Source organism: Vulpes lagopus, chromosome 10, assembly GCF_018345385.1.
Source record: "Vulpes lagopus strain Blue_001 chromosome 10, ASM1834538v1, whole genome shotgun sequence".
In the NCBI taxonomy this organism is placed as follows: domain Eukaryota; kingdom Metazoa; phylum Chordata; class Mammalia; order Carnivora; family Canidae; genus Vulpes; species Vulpes lagopus.
The window spans coordinates 47,443,293-47,463,365 of NC_054833.1; the positions used below are offsets into that span (position 1 = coordinate 47,443,293).

General features: G+C 45.7%; 3 protein-coding genes across 4 annotated transcripts; 1 reads left to right on the top strand and 2 right to left on the bottom strand.

Moving 5' to 3' along the window:
- Positions 1-290: 290 nt before the first annotated feature.
- C10H11orf52 (chromosome 10 C11orf52 homolog) lies at positions 291-11,172 on the bottom strand. 2 transcript variants are annotated; one of them, XM_041770555.1, is made up of 4 exons: positions 7,588-11,172; positions 2,522-2,559; positions 1,415-1,485; positions 291-1,191 (listed from the first exon to the last, which is right to left on the bottom strand). In XM_041770555.1, the coding sequence occupies exons 1-4, from the start codon at positions 7,617-7,619 to the stop codon at positions 943-945; spliced, it is 390 nt and encodes a 129-aa protein (XP_041626489.1). In that variant the 5' UTR covers positions 7,620-11,172; the 3' UTR covers positions 291-942. The 2 variants fall into 2 exon arrangements, with proteins under 2 accessions (XP_041626489.1, XP_041626490.1); XM_041770556.1 differs by lacking the exon at positions 7,588-11,172 and adding an exon at positions 4,862-4,965.
- Positions 11,173-11,321: 149 nt separating this feature from the next.
- HSPB2 (heat shock protein family B (small) member 2) lies at positions 11,322-12,494 on the bottom strand. Its single transcript, XM_041770550.1, has 2 exons — positions 12,306-12,494; positions 11,322-11,975 (listed from the first exon to the last, which is right to left on the bottom strand). Exons 1-2 carry the CDS (start codon positions 12,397-12,399, stop codon positions 11,521-11,523), a joined length of 549 nt encoding a protein of 182 aa, XP_041626484.1. The 5' UTR covers positions 12,400-12,494; the 3' UTR covers positions 11,322-11,520.
- A 723-nt stretch (positions 12,495-13,217) lies between these two features.
- On the top strand, positions 13,218-16,544 carry CRYAB (crystallin alpha B). Its single transcript, XM_041770551.1, has 3 exons — positions 13,218-13,687; positions 14,810-14,932; positions 16,200-16,544. Exons 1-3 carry the CDS (start codon positions 13,487-13,489, stop codon positions 16,401-16,403), a joined length of 528 nt encoding a protein of 175 aa, XP_041626485.1. The 5' UTR covers positions 13,218-13,486; the 3' UTR covers positions 16,404-16,544.
- Positions 16,545-20,073: the final 3,529 nt, after the last annotated feature.

Genomic DNA, 20,073 nt, shown 5'->3' on the forward strand with positions numbered 1-20,073 from the left:
ACCGCAGGCTCTGCCGCCTTGGCCCCGCCCCCTGGCCTCCTGCCCCGCCCCCTGCGGACCGAGCCCGCTCCGCCCCCTGAATGCCCGGACTGGCCGGGGAGCTCAGCCTTATGCAAAGATGGGAACCCGCCTCTTGGACGTCCTAACCACACCGGTGCTCCGCCCCAGCCAAGGCCGGGGGGGTCCCGCGCGAAGCTCCCGAATTTCCCCGCTGCCCTTAGGCTGAGCGAGTCCTGCTTTACTTACGGAAAGCCCGCAGCCCCCCACCCGGGAAAACGCCACCAGGGATATTCCTTTTGTGATTTATTGATCCTAGCGGCTCTGCACCTGCAAGCCAAGGGGAGTTTCCAGGTCATGCAGTTCTGTCAAATGACTTGAAGTCCTTGTCACCGATGGTCAGAGATGGCTTCCTCCACGCCTCAGTCCCTGCCCTTGTTTGTCTGTTTAGGTTCTGGGACCTTTGACCCCACCACCGAAGGAATTGCCCAAGCCAGCTCTGGGGGGCTGTGTACAAGAACTGAGAATGCTTTTCCAGAGCACCTCTTTCTTCTTAAGCTTTGGAGTGTAAGGTGTGTAAAAGAGACACCGTTAAATTAAGCCCAACAAAATCAGCTCAAGTGCTGGGGTAACCTGGCCTGTCAGCACTTTTCTTGAAAGCAGGAGCAAAGGTAGAGGTCAAAACACTTCCTTCAGGCTCATCCTTAGCCCCCTGATTTTGTGGAGCTCCATCCACACCTAGCTAACCCAAATACAACTCCAAGCTAATGGTGGCAAATAAAAGATAGGCCTAGGGGAGGGGGCAAGACTGGTGGCATTCATGAGGCTCTGGAGTTCTTTAAAACGTGGCAGGCATCTCTGGGCTGCCAACCAATTCCCCAAGGCAGATTCTCCCCTAAGGGAGTAGTGGTAAAATGATGGAAACAGGTGCGTCCTCCCCAGGGCTCACACCAGGGTCCCATTCTTGCTGTCATAGCGGGGTGTGGCCTGTGGGAAGCGGAGGATTGCATACTCCGTTGCATTTTCTGACTGGAGGTGTTTCACCTGCCGAGCAGAGCGAGGCTGGGTACAGCTGCACACTTGAATGTCTGCATAATGTAAGCTGCTCTCCTTGGACCTGAGGCCTGGATTCCTCTCCTGAGATCCGGGCTTCTCTAACACCTGCTCATACGTATGTCCTCTTGTGTTATGGACCTGCAAGAAATGGACAGCATGAAGGGAGATTCTTGGCTTGCTTTTGCCCCTCACCTACAAAGCAAGGTCAGTGATTCTGATGTCCCCTTGCCTTGCTCCTCTGTGGGACAGAACCAGCAAGTTCTGGTTCCAGATAATGGAGATGTGTCGCAGGGTGAAAATGCTGAGTCCTCAGATCCCATGTCAGTACAGCCCCCTGGAAGGGACAGAGGCCGGTCATTACCTTTGCACTGTGCTTGTGCCTGTGCTGCTGCTGCTGCTGCTGCTGCTTCAGTGTCTGTCTTGCTTGGCTTCCTGAGAGAAAGAAATCCAACTTAAATTCAGTCTCTCTTCTCTGTCTCTGCTGAGATTGCCTTCTTGGAATCTCTGTTTGAGTATTATGGTGGGCTTCTAACTAATCTCCCTGCCCCTGTTCTCACCTCTTTGGTGACATTCTCACATCCAAACTCCTTTCATTCTCTGCCCACAATATCTTCCATCCTCATTTTACACTGGCCCCTAACACAGTACAATGTTGAGAGCCCATTATATGGCAGGCTGTGTGCCACATTCTGGGGATAAAAGGATGAGCAGGCTATTTTCTCTGCCTTGGGGAGCTTACAGTCTACTAGGGGAGACAAATAAGTATACAGACTATTAAAGTACAATGTGCTAAGTGTTCAGCCACACCACACAATCGGTCACTTTCAAGGAAGGGTTAACTTCCTTTTCTTTCTTTCTTCCCCCTTCTTACTCTTTCTTTCTTTCTCTCTCCTTCCTTCCTTCCTTCCTTCCTTCCTTCCTTCCTTCCTTCCTTCTATATGAGATAATTCCACTGCCTAAAATACCCTTTCTTCTCTGTTTTCCTCTTCCAGCTTGAGAACTTGCTATTATTCCTTCAACATTGGTATTTTCTCCCATTCTCCCGCACTCTCACTCTCCTATGAATGTGAATCTATTATAGCACTAGTAGATTGCATTGCAGTTACTTGTTTATGTGTAAACAATTCTCTCAAATTTGATTTTGAGCTCTTTGTGTCCTTCTTATGCCTCTCTGCCTCCTTGGGACCCAGCAGAGCGCCTCGCATACACTATCAGTGCTCAATTAATTTTTGCTGGGTGAATGAAAGAATGAGCATCCAACCTTGCCACTCTGAGATGATGGAAAGGATAAGACCCAGAGACTCAGAGCTGGTCTTGAACCCTGGAAGATTTTCTCAGGTGTAGTATCTCCCTTTATCTCTTCTAAGGCTTCTCCTCTTTTTCATCCTTTTGCCTTTTCCAAAGACACAGGTTCTAGCAACTTCTCTAATTGGACCACTTCAAGCCCCCACCCTCAACATCCAGTTACCTGTTTTCTTTTTCCTCTGGGCAATTGATGGGCAGTTCCTGTAAAAAGAAACACAGATCACCCACGTGTAAGGGACCTGGCCTCCATCTTCCCACCTTCATCATTTGTTCTGTGGCCTCCTGAACGTTTTGGGATGAACTTCCCTCACTTCCTTCTAACAAAGCTTCACCCTAAGCCAGCCTAGGCATTTATCGATGGTACCGTATCTCTTCCACAAGGATGGTTCTGGAAGGTGAAGTGGTACAACTGACATAACTAAACCCAAAATACAGCCTCAGGCAACTAGGCACAACATGCCAGGGATATAGCTGTGTTGAGGGCTATTCTGGGATTGTCTAGCAGGCTAATCCCAGCAGAGGGTAAGGGAAACCTGCCAAATAATGGAATATTCCTGGATTCAGAGACCCTCTTGCTGCTGCTTCAGTGCTTCTTTTTTCAGGGTCTCTGCTAACATGGGATTCTCATCTGGGAGTCACAGGAGCTGCCACAACCAGGGCTTACTGGTTAGGACTCCTCAAAGCCCTTTTCTAACATGTGATCTCCCTTCCTGCTTCTCTGTCCTTGTTTTTAATTAACAGAGAAAGTGAGAGATATTTAACCTTTAACATCCACAGCACAGGGAGCTCTGAATTTGGTGAGTGACTCAGCTGCCTTGCCCTTGTTGCAGGACAGACCTCATTTCTGAGCTGTAGGACAGACTCATTTCTGAGCCCCTGGGGTCCCTGGTGGAGCCACTGTGTCTACGTGACTGTCAACTGTTTGATGGCCAGAGAAAAACACTTGTCTGAGGAAATAGGCTGAATAGTTTGGGGCTTACTCCGGATGCTTTTTCTTGCTAGTACATTTCCAGCTCTCTCCAGAGCCAGCCCTATCTGTCTGATTTCTGTCCCCCTAAGGAAATTTCCTTCTTATGCTAGTTAAAAAGAAAGAGGGAGGGAGGGAAACTTCTAGATCATGTCCTTTTTCCTCCTGTGGAAAAAATTAGGATTTTCCCGCATATATTTGTTTGTGTTTTGGTTTGACTTTTGGTTTTAATGCAGCTTGTTAAGTTGAGAGCAAATAGAATCACCATCTGAACTTTACACGTGGTTCAGGAGGAAAAGCTTTGAAACCACTTCTAGGTGTTTCTACCTCTGCCACTTTAGCTCTTCCTTTTCTTTTCTTTTTTTTTTTTTCTTTAAAGATTTTATTTATTCATGAGAGACACACAGAGAGAGAGAGAGAGAGAGAGGCAGAGACACAGGCAGAGGGAGAAGCAGGCTCCATGCAGGAAGCCTGATGTGGGACTCCATTCTGGGTCTCCAGGATCACACCCTGGGCTGAAGGCGGCGCTAAACCACTGAGCCGCCAGGGCTGCCCTAGCTCTTCCTTTTCTTAAAAAAATTTTTTTTTTTTTACCTCTGTCTATTCATAGCCTTATCCTAGCCTCTAATTCCTTGCCCTTGTGGAGACTGTTCTCCTACTTACTTCTACTTAAATGGATAAAGAGAATATAAATTCTAAAGTAACAGATTTGGGCGACCAATTTTAGTGAATGGAGCCTTTCCCAAGCTGGATACTATACAGTGCCGGGACACAACCTAAATGGAATATTCAGTAAGACTAATAGCTGATGGGATTTTATTTTTAGCTCAGAATTCAGGAAGCTAAATAGGCACTCTCCTATATTGGTAGTATGAATAAAAACTGGCTCAATTTTCCTGCACGGCAATTGATAAGAAGTATGAGGAGGCTTAAACATAAAGTGTGTACCCTCTGCTATAGCAGTTCCATATCCTAAGAAATAATCAGGTGCAAATATGGATGCTCATTGTAGCATTTTTTACAAGGGAATGGATATATAGGATATTTCTGACTGGAAATATTCCCAATGTTGGGCATATTTTTTTGCAATTTGCAAAAAATAGTAAATATCCTATATGTCTAACATTGGGAATTGACTAAATAAATGGCATCTCCAATAAATGGACCATTATACATCTGTTTAAGAAACATGTTGGAAGAACATCTAATAGCATGGAAAAGCTTATTCTTTAAGTTAACAAAAAGATAATAAGGCATGTTTTGGGATAAAAGCTATGCATGTAAGCATTTCAAAAGGATTACATGGAAGTGACCTTTCCGAGTCATTGGCTGTGCAGGTTGGGACAGTCTGAGCCAGGGATTCTGTGCTGAGATGCTTCAAAGCCTTGTTAAAAATGTTTGGATCCCTCATAGAGGCCTATAATACCCAAGTTTACCAGGAGATTTGGGTAGGAATGGGATTGATGGACTTCACCGTTTATAAAATCAGGATTGCTGATAAAAGAAGTAAAACTATGAAAGCTTTGAGTCCTGCACCTGCTCATGGTCATCATTATCCAGTTTTGCTTGGAGTACAAATCAGAACTTCAGTCTGGCTGTAAATCTCAGCAAGCTCTGTTAGATGGGAACATGAAGCATTGCTGTACACTTGTAGATGTGTTGTTTCCTTTGTGGCATGAATAAATGTAACTGTGAAGTGCGCCAAAAAAAAAAAAAGGATTACATGGAAATATACTAGGAAATATACTAAAATGTTCCTGCCATTTATGGTTGCTATAAATATATTTAGAATATTTATGGTTGCTTCCTATTTTCTGCTCTTTGGTATTTTCCAAATTTTCTTCAGTGAATGTGTGTTACTTTTATAATCAGAAAATAATAATAATAATGATATTTTAAAATAAAAATCTTTTTAATCATCATACTGTCTTAAAGTCTCTAAGTTTATTGAGATAGTAAGAATCAGAGGAGAACAATATTTATCCAGTCCTATTAATACTTTAAAATTTTTTAAAATGTATTTATTTGGGGAAGAGAGAGAGTGAGTAGGAGGGAGAGGGAGAGAGAATCTGAAGCAGACTACCTGCAGAGTGCAGAGACTGATGCGTGATCCAGTTCCATGAGCCTGAAATCCTAACTCGAGAGTCAGACCAAGAGTCAGACACTTAACTGACTGAGTTACTTAGGCGCCCCTGGTCCTAATAATATCTTAAGAGGAAAAAAATATGTTTTGGTTGTAATATCCAGGGTAGTGTTTCTAACCAGGCCCTAGAGTCAAAGTGATGGTATCAGACTAGCCGTGTGATATTCAGCAAGTTTTTAGCTTCATCAGGCTTTCATTTTTTATTAACAAAATGAGAATAATAATAGAAGCTAAATCCCATGGACTTTTGGAAGAATTACGTTAAAAAAATGTAAAATACAGGTACCTGACATACAAGGAACATCAGTAAAAGCTGACTGCTATGATTAGCACCATCAGAGAAAGAATTAACCAAAAATGAAGACTGTGAAAACTTGGCACAAGGGAAGCAAAAGAAGCTGTGACACCCTTTCTGTAGAAATGCTTAGATGCCTGGGCACTTAGGTGGTTCAGTTGGTCGGTTGAGCATTGGACTCTTGATTTTGGCTCAGGCCATGATCTTAGGGTCATATAGTCATGCCCCGCGTCGGGCTCCCTGCCCAGTATGGAGTCTGCTTCCTCTCTGCTCCTCACCCCGAATACAATATCCCTCTCTCTCTCAAATAAATGAATCTTTGGGGAAAAATTTTTTTAGAAGACCCTAAATGTCCTATGTCTATGGGACATCTCAGAGTTTAAAAAGTGCACCCCTCCACCCCCACCAATCCTGATTAGCTTCTGAGAAACTCATTATCATTTCTAATTTCAGATAGGCCAAGTGAGGCCCTAGAACTTTGGTTTCTTTTTTTTTTTTTTTAAAGATTTTATTTATTTATTTATTCATTAGAGACAGAGAGTGCGAGGCAGAGACATAGGCAGAGGGAGAAGAAGGCTCCATACAAAGAGCCCGATGTGGGACACGATCCCAAGACCCCAGGATCACACCCTGAGCCAAGGGCAGAGGCTCAACCGCTGAGCCACCCAAGCGTCCGTAAAACTTTGGTTTCTTACACAAGAAGGCAGGGGCCAAATTACCTCTTATTACCACATCCTCTGCATCTGTCATTATATCTGGTACATATAGGCATTCAATAAAAATGTTTGTTTGAACGAGTAGTAAGAACAGGACTGGAACCCAATGTACTGATTCCAAATTACATGTAGCTTTTCAAAGGACCTTATCTATTTCTCTAAATATGATGATGATTTTTTTCACAACCAAGACATCCTCAAGACTGACCCAGGCATGGGAGATATAGCCAAGAAAACAGTAAACAAGATAAAACTAGGTCTGGGAATTTAGAGTGATTATATCTCTGGGAAAAAGCAGTAAAGACACTACAAATAATTTATTGTGAGGCTTTCACATATCCTCTGCTCTTCAAACCTATAATCTAAACAACATAGGTCGTGTTAGCTATATTGTCTACCTGAGGACAAAGAGAAGTTACAAGACTCGCCTAAGGTCACACAGCAAGGAAGTGTGAAAGCTCTAATCCAACATTCCATGGATATTCTCCTCTCTACTTCAGCTCTTTTAAATAACATGTCTCCAAAGCTGCTTTGCTTGATGTGGGAGGCAGTATTATGCACGGGTAGAAAGTATGGGGTCTGAAGTCAGACAGGCCTGGGTTGGAATGTTGGTTTATTTGCTCACTAGCCATGTGACCTGGGAGAAGTTAACTTCTCTGAGCCTCAGCTTCTCAGCTGTAAAAACAGGAGGAGTAAGGCCACCTCCCTCATACTATTGTTGGAAAGAGTAAAGGAGATTGCTTGAAAAGTGCCTAGAGCCTGGTAGCTCTCGAACATTATAATTATGATGATCATCCAGGGAAGAAGGGAAGGGAGCAAAAGGAAAGGAGCAGAAGAGGAAGACAAGGAGAAACCAGGCCAATTCACCATTCCAGTCCTGCTCTGGCCACGCGGCAGTCAGCATGTTTGGCTATGTTTTCTGAGGCTTTCTGAAAGGAGTCAACACAGAAAGAGGTAATGCTCTGGTGTTGGCACCTGGAGGTGTGCCAGGCAGAGGGAGGTGGCAATGGGAGGTTGGTAGAGAACTATCTGTAGGCTTTCTCTTATTCTCTGGGCCTCCACGTCCACCAACAGAGCCATTACCTTCCCCCACTCTGCCCCTACTCACCAGCATCCCCGGCAGCAGAGCTGGTTTCCCATGGTGCTCTGTCTCGGAGGGAGCCCAGCTGTTTTTCTACATAGAGGGTTGTGGATTTCCTGGTTCCTGGTTTAGCTTTCAACAGCAGTTCCCAGGGAGTCTCTGTCAGTGTCAGATTTCAACCTAGCCGGTTGGACTTTGGAAGCCACCTGCTGGAGTGATTCCCAGGTGACTCTTTCCAGCCAAGGGGTAGAGGAACACACATGGGCTCCAGGTGAGAGCTATCTCACCTTTGGGATTTGGAGCTGCTTTGATGAAGCCATGAATGTTGAGCTTCAAGCTTCAGTGAAAAGAAATCTGAGATAGGAAGGGGCTCTGGGTTTCCTTAGGAAATGTTTCTCTACCACCTTAAACTGTCATTGAAATATAGCCTCTATAATGGAGTGCAGACTCTTACCATATGTTTCCCCAGCACTACTCAGGTTTAATGGAGTTTCACTTTCAAAGTAACCAGTATCAGTTTCTTATTGTCCCTGTCCAGAATCTGGGTTTGAATACTGGAGTCTCCCGGAAGCTTAAATTTAGAGAAATTGACTCCTTCTATATGCTCCCTTGCTTTTGGAATTAATGTGGGCAGGTCACTTTTTCTACTTGGGTGAAAAGAGAGGACTAGACTCATTACCTAATCCCCTTTGTGGTCAAAAATCATATGGTTCTAGGATTGGCATGGCGTCAGCACTTCCTGATCACTTACTTCCTCATCCCAGTACAGAACTACAGAAGCTCCACTTCCAACTCAACTCAGCTTCTCCTTCCAATGCCAATGTTATATTCATTTTACTCTCACCAGCAAGTAGGATGCAGTTGAGCAAATTCCTCTGTAGACAATATGGGCTCTGGGAAAATTTGTGAGCTTGTCTTCAATGCTCCCAACCCATCTTGCTCAGATGTCCGGTTATCTGTGTGCCCCTGCTGGGTGCTCAGGACCCATAGCTCAGCCCTGGGCTCCATAGGGAGTGGCCTGCACACTCCCTTCCTCCCCATATTTTTTCCTTAAGAGAAATGGGAATAATGGGAGTGATAGTTTTATAGGATTTTGGTGAACATTAAATGAGATAAAGTAAATAAAGCTCTTGTCCACAGCCTGGCACATGGGAAGCTTTCATTAATTTCTAGCTATTGCTATTACTTCTTGTTCTCAGCTAATTGTCAGATGGAAAAGCATCTTACTTTATTATTTTGTGCTGGATCATTGCACTAGCGTCTTACTTCATGGCTGTGCTTCTCCCCGGTAATTCATTCTGTATTCTAGTATTAACTGTATTCCTTTCACCCCAATACCCAAACTTCTTAGCCTGGCACTCAAAGCCCTCCAAAATCTTGTCTCTTTTCAGCCACTTTCTCTAATTTAAAGGGAGTTTTTAAATAAGATTTTATTTATCGAGAGAACAAGAGTGAGAGAAAGAGAACAAGAGTGGGGGGATGGAGGAGTGGAGGGAGAAGGAAGAGCAGACTCCTCACTGAGCAGGGAGCCCAACACAGGGCTCAATCTCAGGCCCCTGAGATGGTGACTTGAGCCAAAGGCAGCCGCTTAACTCACTCAGCCACCCAGCCTCAGGAAATGTAAAGGAAAGTTTTAAAGGAAAACACCAAAGAGATTTTATGACCAGAAACTCCATAGGAAACCACAGTGTACTGTGGTATAATATACCTTAAGCAGCATTTATGGAATTCTAGAATGATAAATAAGGGTATCAATGATTCACGGAAGTCTGTTCCAGTGGGCCCATGACTGGAATAATAATTTTAGGTCTACATGTCGAATTTCAAGTTACATTGTCAAAAGCCAGTGTGTTCAAGAGAAAGTTGTCTAGGTAACAAGTGGTTTGGAAAGTCCTAGGGGCGCCTGGCTGGCTCAGTCTGAGGAGCGTGCAACTCTTGATCTTGGGGTTGTGAATCTGAGCCCCATGTTTGGTGTAGGTATTGCATAAACAAACAAATAAATAAACAAACAAACTTTAAAAAATGTCCTATAAGATATGGTTAAAAGAATTTGGTATATTTACTTGGGAAAGAGAAGCCTTTAGAGGACAGGATGATTATTTTAAAATATCTGTAAAGGACTCCTAAGTGAAAGAAGGATTGCATTTATTTTCTGGACATGACCAGACCAATGAGCAGAAGTTACTGAAATGAAGATTTGGGGTCAACAAAAGGAAGAATTTATGAGAAATACATCCAAAAAGTTCTGATGAAGAACTGCCAAAAAGAACTTACAAAGTTCTAAGTTCTCTTTCACTTAAAAAAGTCCCAAGAGGAAGTTGACTAATAGTTGTAAAAGAATTTCAATGGTATGGGGATTTGGACTAAATCAGAGGTTTTGAGTTTTTTTCTAGCTAAGGAACCCCCTCTTTGAAATAAAACTAACATAACAATAATAATAATAACAATAATAAATAATAATAATAAAAATAACAATTCCAAAATAGATCAATGGAAATCATTCTGGCTGAAGTCTGAATAAAGATCTCTTCTATTTCTTTTTCTTCTCAACTAGATGTAAGGTTCCTGAAAGTAGACAATAAAAGAGCATTTTAAAAAAATTATGTTTATAATGTACATCCACCACAGTACCTTCCTTGGGGGTTGAGAAACACTTGTCGAGTGAATGGATGAACAAATGAATGTGTCAATAGTTATTTCTCTGAGGTACGCTTTCATTTTTGTTAAATGGTAATCCTTTAACCAAGAATTGAATTATTTGAATGAGGGCTCTTATCTTGAGAATCCACAGATCCCTAAGAAGGGGGGTTATAGGAATGGATCTCAAGAGCTGTGTGAACTTGTTCAAATCGTAAGGCAAGCTTGAGTGTATTTTTATGGGAAGAGGATCATACGGCTTTTGCTAGATTTTTCAGCTGGGTCTGTAACCTTAAAAAGTTCAGGATCAACCACTTAAATGGAAGAACTTCAGGTGTCCACCACAACCTGGTAAAATATATATTTTGGGGCAAGGAGGTCTTCTGGACCCTTCTCAAATCAACACATGCACAAACTACAGAGAGTAATTGAGGAGCCAGATGCCCACACTTTTCTGAACACACCATGTCCCTAGTATTAAGAGTCTGCTTCCAGTCTGGCCGCCATCACCATATAAATAGCTCTAGTGCCCCTGCATTTAGTCTTGGACTAAGTGATTCCTCTCTTTGGGATGTTCCAAGATTAGAAACAGATGCTTTCTCTCATAGACCCTGTGCACAGGTTGGAGACACTTGGTGGTTTGGTGACAATGGCAGAGGCGTCTGTGTCTGTGCCCTGTGTATGCATTCTCCACCGCTCAGAATCAGGGACCATTTTCAGTGGACAGATCTTACTCTGGGAAAACAGGGCTTTAGGCAACTCTCTCCAGCTAACACTGTTTTCCCAACCCCTACCCGAAACAGGCCAGACAGGCTGGAGACCCTTGTTTTTGTGTCTCTAATCACCAGCTCAGACAGTGCCCTCTGGGCTGTTTGGATGGCATATCCCTTTCCCCTCCCAGGATCACTCTCTCTTTTGTTGCATTGTGAGAAAATTACAGCTAGGAATTTGATCTGGAGCCAGTGTCAGCTTCCGGGTATGATCTCAGCATCCAAGTGTGAGCTCAGGGTGCTGTGACGTGGGGCACATCTAACGGAGGAGCTTTTGTCTCGCTGGCTATGGCCTCTTCCCTCCCTGCCCATCCCCTCGTCCAGGCCACAGAACAGGGAGCAGCACAAACAAGGCCCTGAGATTTGGGTTTATTCAGCTCCACCCAGAACTAAACCAAAGGCTATGACATGTCTCAAGGGACCAAACCATACACTGTGGGCCATGCACTCTCCCCCTCCCCCCAAGGATGCGGCTACCTCTGGGGCGGTGGGCAGCTGCTCATACCACCGCGGGGGGTAGAAAGGGGTTCGCTGGGTGCTGGCTCAGTGACACTCAGGGCTCAACCCTGGTTGCCTCCTCCTCTTCGTCTGGATCGGGAGGTGCAGGGAGCAGGGAGATATAGACCTCATTGACCTCCGTGTCCAAATGTCGGCCACCCCGAGGTGCCTCCAGGTTGAGGATGCCATCGTGGGAGAGAGCCGCCCGGACCCGCCAGGGGTCCACATCGGCGGGCAAGACGTAGGTGCGGCAGAACTCCCGGGACACGAAGCCGTGGCGGTCCAGGCGCTGGGGGTGCCGCGCAGACACCTCCAGCAGGTTGTCCACAGTCCTTACGGTCACCTCGTCGGGCGTAAAGTGGCTCACGTCCAGAAACGCCTGGAACTTGCCGTCGCTGAGCCGAAGCTCAGACGCCCCTGCCCTGCTACCCTCGGCGGCGCGGGCGGCCCGGGGCCGGACATAGTAGCCATGGTAGAGGGTGGGGGTCAGGATCTCTTCGGGCAGGAGGCCTGAGGGGCAGGATGAGGCAGGATGAGCTGGGGACGAGGGTGAGGCCAGGGAGGCGCCCAGGGGCCGAGGTGGGGGTGCAGAGGGCAGGCCGGGCGGGGGCCGCGGGACAGAGGGGAGCACGGGCCCAGCCAGGGGGTCAGGGCCGGGCACCTGCCCGAGGTCAGCGGGAAGGGGACGGAGCCCTGCCTGGCGGGGGGGTCCGGGTGGGAGACGGCTCGCCCCAGGAGTTCAGTTAAGCCCGGAGTGGGGTGCAGGCCAGGACTGCCGGGAGGTCAGCCCGGGATTTCAGGAGGTGGGGGTGGGAGCCCGGGGTGGCGTCTGGGCCATACCTTCTCCGAAGCGCTGCTCGCCCAGGCGGCTGGGGTTGGCAAATTCGTACTCTGTGGTGGCCGGGTGGGCGTGGGGCACCGAGCGGCCCGACATGGCTGGAGGCGTCGGCGGCTCCGCTCCGAGCTGCAGCCCCAGCAGAGCGGCGACCCCTCCAGCTGCCGGGCGGGCGGGCCAGGGCTCGGTCCGAGGTGGGGGCGGGGTCTACACCACCCAAAATAGTGCGGAGCCCGGGGTGGGGGAGGGGCGGGCCCGGGCCCCTGAGCGCCAGCGACAAGTGTGTGACCCGCGCTGCCTGGACCCCCGCGCCCCCCCCCGCGCGCCCTGCAGCTGTCGCAGGCGGCCCGAGGGGACAGCTGGGGGTCCTGGCTGGGCAGCGAGCTGCGAGCTGCGAGCCGCGGCGGGAGGCCGGTCCCGAGGCCCTGGAGCGGCCTAGCGGCGACCCTCACCCTCACCGTGGGCACATTTTCCACATTTCCTCCCTCTGTCCTCCTAAGGCCCAGGCACCCTACACCCGACTGCACAAAGCTGTCCTGCGCGCCGTGTAAGGTGAAAGATGCAAGGAACTTTCCCATCCTTTTTTGGGGTGGGGTGAAGGGTCTTCTGCCCAGACGAATGTCAGGGTCCTCTCCTGAACCAGGGTCAAGCCGGGGCGCCACACAGATGCCTGGCTCTGACTTGCTGGTGGTGATGGCTGCTCTTCTCCAGGGACCCACAAAGAGTTAATGTCCCTGGGGCCCAGCCTAGGAAGATTCCAGTTCCTGCCCAGGCCCAAGATAGTCACTGGCCCAATTCCCCTGGCACGCTAGGCTGGAGAGGAGGAGGAGGGGCACAACAGCCGCCTGCTTGGGATTCCTGACTCCCTCCCATCTCCAGAGAAGGGGGTGTGGGGGGGCACTACTGGGTGTGGAGGGAAAGCTAGTGCAACAGGACCAGGACAAGTCACTGGCCAGCTCAGACGTGTTTGTATTTCTCTTTTCTTAGCTCAGTGAGTACTGGGTATGTGTCACACTGCCAAATCCCCGATCACAAGTCTCCATGAACGGGCGGTGAGCTGGGATAATAAAACTCCTGACATCACCATTCCAGAAGCTTCACAAGACTGCGTATATAAAGGGCTGGCTGTAGCTGCGGCTGAAGGAGCTGACCAGCCAGCTGACCCCCTCCACTCAACCTAGCCACCATGGACATCGCCATCCACCACCCCTGGATCCGCCGCCCCTTCTTTCCCTTCCACTCCCCCAGCCGCCTCTTTGACCAGTTCTTCGGAGAGCACCTGTTGGAGTCTGATCTCTTCCCAACTTCTACTTCCCTGAGCCCCTTCTACCTTCGGCCACCCTCATTCCTGCGGGCACCCAGCTGGATTGACACCGGGCTCTCAGAGGTAAGTCTCTGCCAGGAGAGGAGAGTTCTTCCTAGAACCTCCTGGAAACATATCCACCTGCTCTCCTTTTTCTCTCTGCCTGAATATGGCTATGTCTAAGCATCTTAGGCACTTGTATGTCCACCAGTGTTTAAGAAAGACTAGGCTACTGGTTCTTTCCACCAGTTTACCTGTTTGTATTTGATGCTCCACTGTGTCCTACTTACTGCCTTTTCTCCACGGGCTGTGAAGATCGCCCTCTATCTCCTAACTTCTAAGTAGGATGCCCCTTTCTGGTTTGGTTCAGAAAGATCTACAGGGAAAGAGCTGCCTTCAGACTCCTTTGCTCGCCTCTTCTGATATCTCATACTCCTGACAAATGTTAGCATCTCAAGTTTCAGAGTCAGGAAACAGTCCTGCCTCATTCTGAGCTTTTCACTTCCACTGAATGGAGCTGAAGACAGCAAACACTGTTGACTTTCTTTCTATTCCTTCCTCTAAGATTTTCCAGGTTTCTCAGCACTGTGACAGGGCACTGACCTGTGTCCAAACCTGATAAGAACAGGGCATAAGTCCAGTCTTGGGACCCCCACTTGTCCTAAGAGGGTGGGAGAAAGGGGGTGAACAGATAAGCTTGACAGAGCTGTCACAGAGAACGCTCTGGTTTAAAAATAAATATTCAAATGTGAGTAAACAGGAGCTGAGTGAGCAAGGGCTTTGGAAGGACAATCAAGACCAGCAGAACATTCCAGATTGAGTGGGTGGGAAAATTGGCAGGGGCCTGAGTAAAAAGAAGGGGCCTTTGTCTCACAGACAAATGACAAGGCCAGGCATTGGGGTCAGAGAGGCAGCAGGAGCCGTGTCCAGATCCATCCTTGTGATTGCTCCCCTGGGTAGTCTGTCTTTCTTCCTGTCCCTGTACATGAAATTTGGGTCTGATGACTGTGAGGCATGCCTTGGGTACCACTCCAGTGGCTCCCCTGAACCAGAGAGCCATGTTTATTCAAAAAGGGATTTTTACCCAAAAACAGAAGGATGAACTACCTGGAGAGAAAGCGAGTCTGCAGAACGAAGAGACTGCACTGATGCAATCCACATTCCTACCATCTTTTCTCCTACCCTCTCCTCTCTTGCTATTTCTAGATGCGTCTGGAGAAGGACAGATTCTCTGTCAACCTGGATGTGAAGCACTTCTCCCCAGAGGAGCTCAAAGTCAAGGTGTTGGGAGATGTGATTGAGGTGCATGGCAAACATGAAGAGCGCCAGGTATGTAGTGTGTTTTCTCTTCTGCTCATTCATCCACTGTGTGCTACATGCCAGACTCAACCGTCAGCCTCTGAGCCTGGCAACTGTCCAGTCTTAAGCCATGAGGGTCTGGGACCCGGACAGACCTATTTTTGTTTGGGCCAGAGAAGAGATCTTATTGTTTGTTTTGATATGATTGCCTTAGGTGGGATATATGGGATGTTTATTTCCCATTTAAGCCAGTGGTATTTGGCCACCTTAGAATCATTAGGGGAATGGAAAAGAAAAATCTCAGTGCTTAGACATATCCCAGACCAATTAAATCAAATTGTTTTAGAAGTGGGCCCCAGGCATCAGCATTTCTAAAAGCTCCCTAGGTAATTCTAATAAACATTCAAAGTTGAGGACCACTGATTTAGGAATAGTGCTTGTCGGACACCAGGTTACTTTACGTAATTAAATGAATTGCGTGTATCCTGAAGACCTTTGACTTTGAGCCTTTCTTTTAGATGTTCCAGAATGCTCTCATCTTTAGCTCATCTAAAATGCTGAACTACTTGGGTTTGTCTAAGTTTCAGAGCTGCATTCAGCAGCTAGAACCCTGAAGCCCATGTGGAAATCAGTTCATTGATAGCCTGTCTACATAAATGCTTGAGATTGAGCTGTATAAAGGTTGGGGTCAGGTAGTTTTTAGCAGAATTCTAGAGAATGAAATAGCTTCTCATTAATTTCTGGGAGGGTTTTTAAAAGAGTCTGCTTCTTACCGATTATTGAGAACCCATATACTTGTGCATCAAACAGTATAGTTTGAGGTCCTTGGTCTGTTTCAGCTTTGTTTATGTGATTTAAGTTTGGGTCATAGTCTCCCTGGATGAAGTTTTATTGTTGTCATTGTTTTAGCAGTGGTCCTGTTGGTCTGGGACATTCTGGGACATTCCTGAAGAGTCAGGATAATTTCTGGACTTCCTTAGGGACTCAGATCTTCAGTGCTGAATGATATTTCAGTAGGCCCAACACTGATATAAACCTTTGGGAAATACTCCTAAAGATATCTATGCTTCAGTTTGAAGAGCTGTGTAGTTTTCACTGTTTCAGATTTCTCAGACTCTCATTGGTGGGAGTGACCACTTAGGCAACTTTATTTTAGCCCCAAACAGAACAGTCATTTGGTTTTCTCTTGTTGCAGTGGTGTATGGTCACATGTCAGGGGAAGGAGAATGTCTGAGTTCTCAGCAAGTGGTGCCATTTCCTGTTCTTATCTCTCTCTTTCTTCTTTCTCTTGGATTAGGATGAACATGGTTTCATCTCCCGGGAGTTCCACAGGAAATACAGGATCCCAGCCGATGTGGATCCTCTTGCCATTACTTCATCCCTGTCATCTGATGGGGTCCTCACTGTGAATGGACCAAGGAAGCAGGCCTCAGGCCCTGAGCGCACCATTCCCATCACCCGTGAAGAGAAGCCTGCAGTCACTGCAGCCCCCAAGAAATAGATGCCCTTTCTCTAACTGCATTTTTTAAAACAAGAAAATTTCCCCACCAGTGAATGAAAATCTTGTGATTAGTGCTGAAGCTTATTAATGCTAAGGGCAGGCCCAAATTATTAAGCTAATAAAATACTATTCAGCAACAGATAACTGTCTTGTGTTTGAATATTCTGTATTTTTAAAAAATAAATGTGAAAATACAGCAGATCCATTTAATCACCACATTATGATTTAGGGGACTCTGGGGATATTAAGTCAGAATGGCTGTCTCTACTACTTACTAATAGTATAAATTTAGCAAGTCAACCTTTCTAGTCCTTAGGTATTACATTTGTAACACGTGGAGCTGATTTGTACACTTGTAAAGAGTAAATTCAGGAGGAAATGTAGGTAAAGCCCTTGTCAGAGTTCAAGGAATATCAGTTCCTCTCTCTCCTCCTCTGATTTTGGCACTCATTTTCAACAACAAATCTGAAAGATCTCTGGATAAATATGCATAAAAGACCTTAGTGAGTCTCTGCAGTTAATCCTGTTGCCAGGCAGGAGGTGGTATGCCAAAAGTGATATTTTCCTACTGATAAGCAATGCCTTCAGCTAATTCGCAAGAGAAATGAATAGGATTTGAGTCACTATCACCAAACAAGCCTTTCATTTGTAATCTCCAAATTATTTATCAAATATCTTGGATCTAAGACTGGGAAGGGGTGCCTGGCTGGCTCAGTTGGAAGAGCATGCAATTCTTAATCTTGGGCCCATGAGTTTGACCCCCACATTGTATATATAGCTTAATAAAAAAGTAAATTAAGGGATCCCTGGGTGGCGCAACGGTTTGGCGCCTGCCTTTGGCCCAGGGCGCAATCCTGGAGACCCGGGATCGAATCCCACATCGGGCTCCTGGTGCATGGAGCCTGCTTCTCCCTCTGCCTGTGTCTCTGCCCCTCTCTCTCTGTCTGTGACTATCATAAATAAAAAAAAATTTTTTTAAAAAAGTAAATTAAAATATTTTTAAAAAGGGATCCCTGGGTGGCTCAGCGGTTTGGCACCTGCCTTCAGCCTAGGGTGTGATCCTGGAGACCTGGGATCCAGTCCCACATCGGGCTCCCTGTATGGAGCCTGCTTCTGCCTATGTCTCTGCCTCTCTCTGTCTCTCATGAATAAATAAATAAAATCTTTAAAATATATATATTTAAAAAAAAGAAAAAACAACGAAGACGAGAAGCATCCAATAACCCTCCTCCTAAAAATTAAATTTCAGAATTATTAATAATTGATCAATAAGTAATTCTATTATTCAGCTTAAACAAAGACGTATTACTCTACAAAAACACCCCCATCCCACTTGTGGGTTCAGACAAAACTTCTGACTCAACTAGTGAAAAATAGCTCTGGTATAGGTTATCTGGCATATTTGTTCACAGATACTACTATTTTTCTGTAGTAACTTCTACCTAATTTCTGATTTCAAGGACTAACCACAAAGTAAAGTGAGATTCTTGCCTTCACAAAGCCTACAGATTGGGGATTGGCTATGCTTTTAAAATATTCTACATGAGGGACACTTGGGCGGCTCATTTGGTTAAGCATGTGATTCTTGACCTCAGCTCAGGTCTTAATCTCAGGGTTGTGAGTTGGAACCCCATGTTGGGCTCCACGGTGGACATGGAGCCTACTTAAAAAAAAAAAAATCAAATATTCTGCCTGAAACAGTTGCCAAAATTTTTCGTGCTGTAGGAGTGTGGAGGTAGGACAATATAAATTGCAAATCTATATAGGTTCAAAATATTTTCTCCTACAACACAACTTTCTAACAGCCACAAATGCTGTGATCTAGCCAGAAGTCAGATTTCTCTAAAATTAGCAGCTAATTTTTGTGGCTGTGTAACAGATACAGGTGGTTGCCTAACCAACCTATTTACCACCTTCGTCTTGCTAACAGCTCCATAGATTGATTTAGGTATCACCATATTCTAGCCATGTGCTTCAGGAAAGTGAACCAAGCTCCAGGCACAGGTGATCTATCTTGATTAGCCCAAACTAATCATGGAAATTCCCTTCCCTCTGTAATGATTAGTCTTGAAAGGGCCATGATCCAATTGTAGCTATTGAGACAGGGGCAAGTTTGCTGAAGATGCTTCCAGAAAAGGTTATTAGTTATTATTATTATTATTTAAGATTTATTTATTTGAGTGAGAGAGAGAGAGAGAGAGAGAGAGAGCGCTTGTGCTGGAGTGCAGAGTGGGGGGAGGGACAGACAGATGGAGAAAGAGAATCTCAAGCAGACACCCTGCTGAGAGTGGAGCCCTGATGCAGGGCTCCATCTCACAACTCTGAGATCATGACCCTGAAGTAATGACTTGAGCCAAAATCAAGAGTTGGATGCTTAATTGACTGAGCCACCTAGGCACCCTGGGTTTTAGTTTTTAAAAAAGATCCATCAAAAGGGGATCCCTGGGTGGTTCAGCAGTTTAGCACCTGCCTTTGGCCCACGGCGTGATCATGGAGTCCTAGGATTGAGACCCACGTTGGGCTCCCTGCATGGAGCCTGCTTCTCCCTCTGCCTGTGTCTCTGTCTCTCTCTGTGTGTGTGTCTTTCATGAATAAATAAATAAGATCCATCAAAAGAGAGAGAGAGAGAGAGGAGAAAGGTGGGAGAGCTTTTTTTCTTCCTCCTAATGTTGGAGCATGAGGATGTCACACTCAGATTGCTATAGCCATCTTGAAACCTTGAGGGACCATCCATGATATGCCAAGGATGGCTGAGCAAGAAGGATGGTAGGACTCTAGGTCCTTGATGGATCACTGAATTGCTAAATTGGCCAACTCTAGGCCTTCCTTACTTCAGAATGTCTCATGTCTTGTTTTTGTTTAATCTATTTTGACAATGGCTTTATGTTATCGGAATACAAAAAAATCTTAACTGACAGAAGCTGAATTAAATAGTGTAAAAATCGGGATCCCTGGGTGGCGCAGCGGTTTGGCGCCTTCCGTTGGCCCAGGGCGCGATCCTGGAGACCCGGGATCGGGTCCCACGTCGGGCTCCCGGTGCATGGAGCCTGCTTCTCCTCCCTCTGCCTGTGTCTCTGCCCCTCTCTCTCTGTGACTATCATAAATAAAATAAAATAAAATTCTTAAAAAAAAAAAATAGTGTAAAAATCTGAAGAATGTTCTGGAAATCATATGTCAACTTTAATCATTTTAGTGAATTACCAGATTTCTCAAGCAGACATAATCCTAATGAGTTGGTCTTAAATCATACTTTGACTATTAGATTTTGATATTTATGTTTTTGACATAATTTGTTTGAATGTGCAGGCTCACTTTTTGGTGTATTTTTACTGAACTCAAGTTAGACTACATCTTTATTGTTATTCATTTCCAGGTCACATCTTTTGCTATGGCTGTTCATTGTCATTAGTGTAGAACTTTCATAGTCCAGTATATTTAAGAACTTTTTTCAGCTTTATAATTAGCTCATCCATAATTCTATATCTGAATTATGCCACGAGTTGGTTGGCAATTCTAACTATCACTTATTTTGTTTTTTTAATATTAGCTAACATTTATTGAGCTAATATTACTGTGTGGTAGGCACTGTGCTAAGTGCTTTAATTTTTTTAAACTATCATTTTTTTTAATAGAATAATTCTAAGAAAGGCCCATAGTGAATATCATCCTC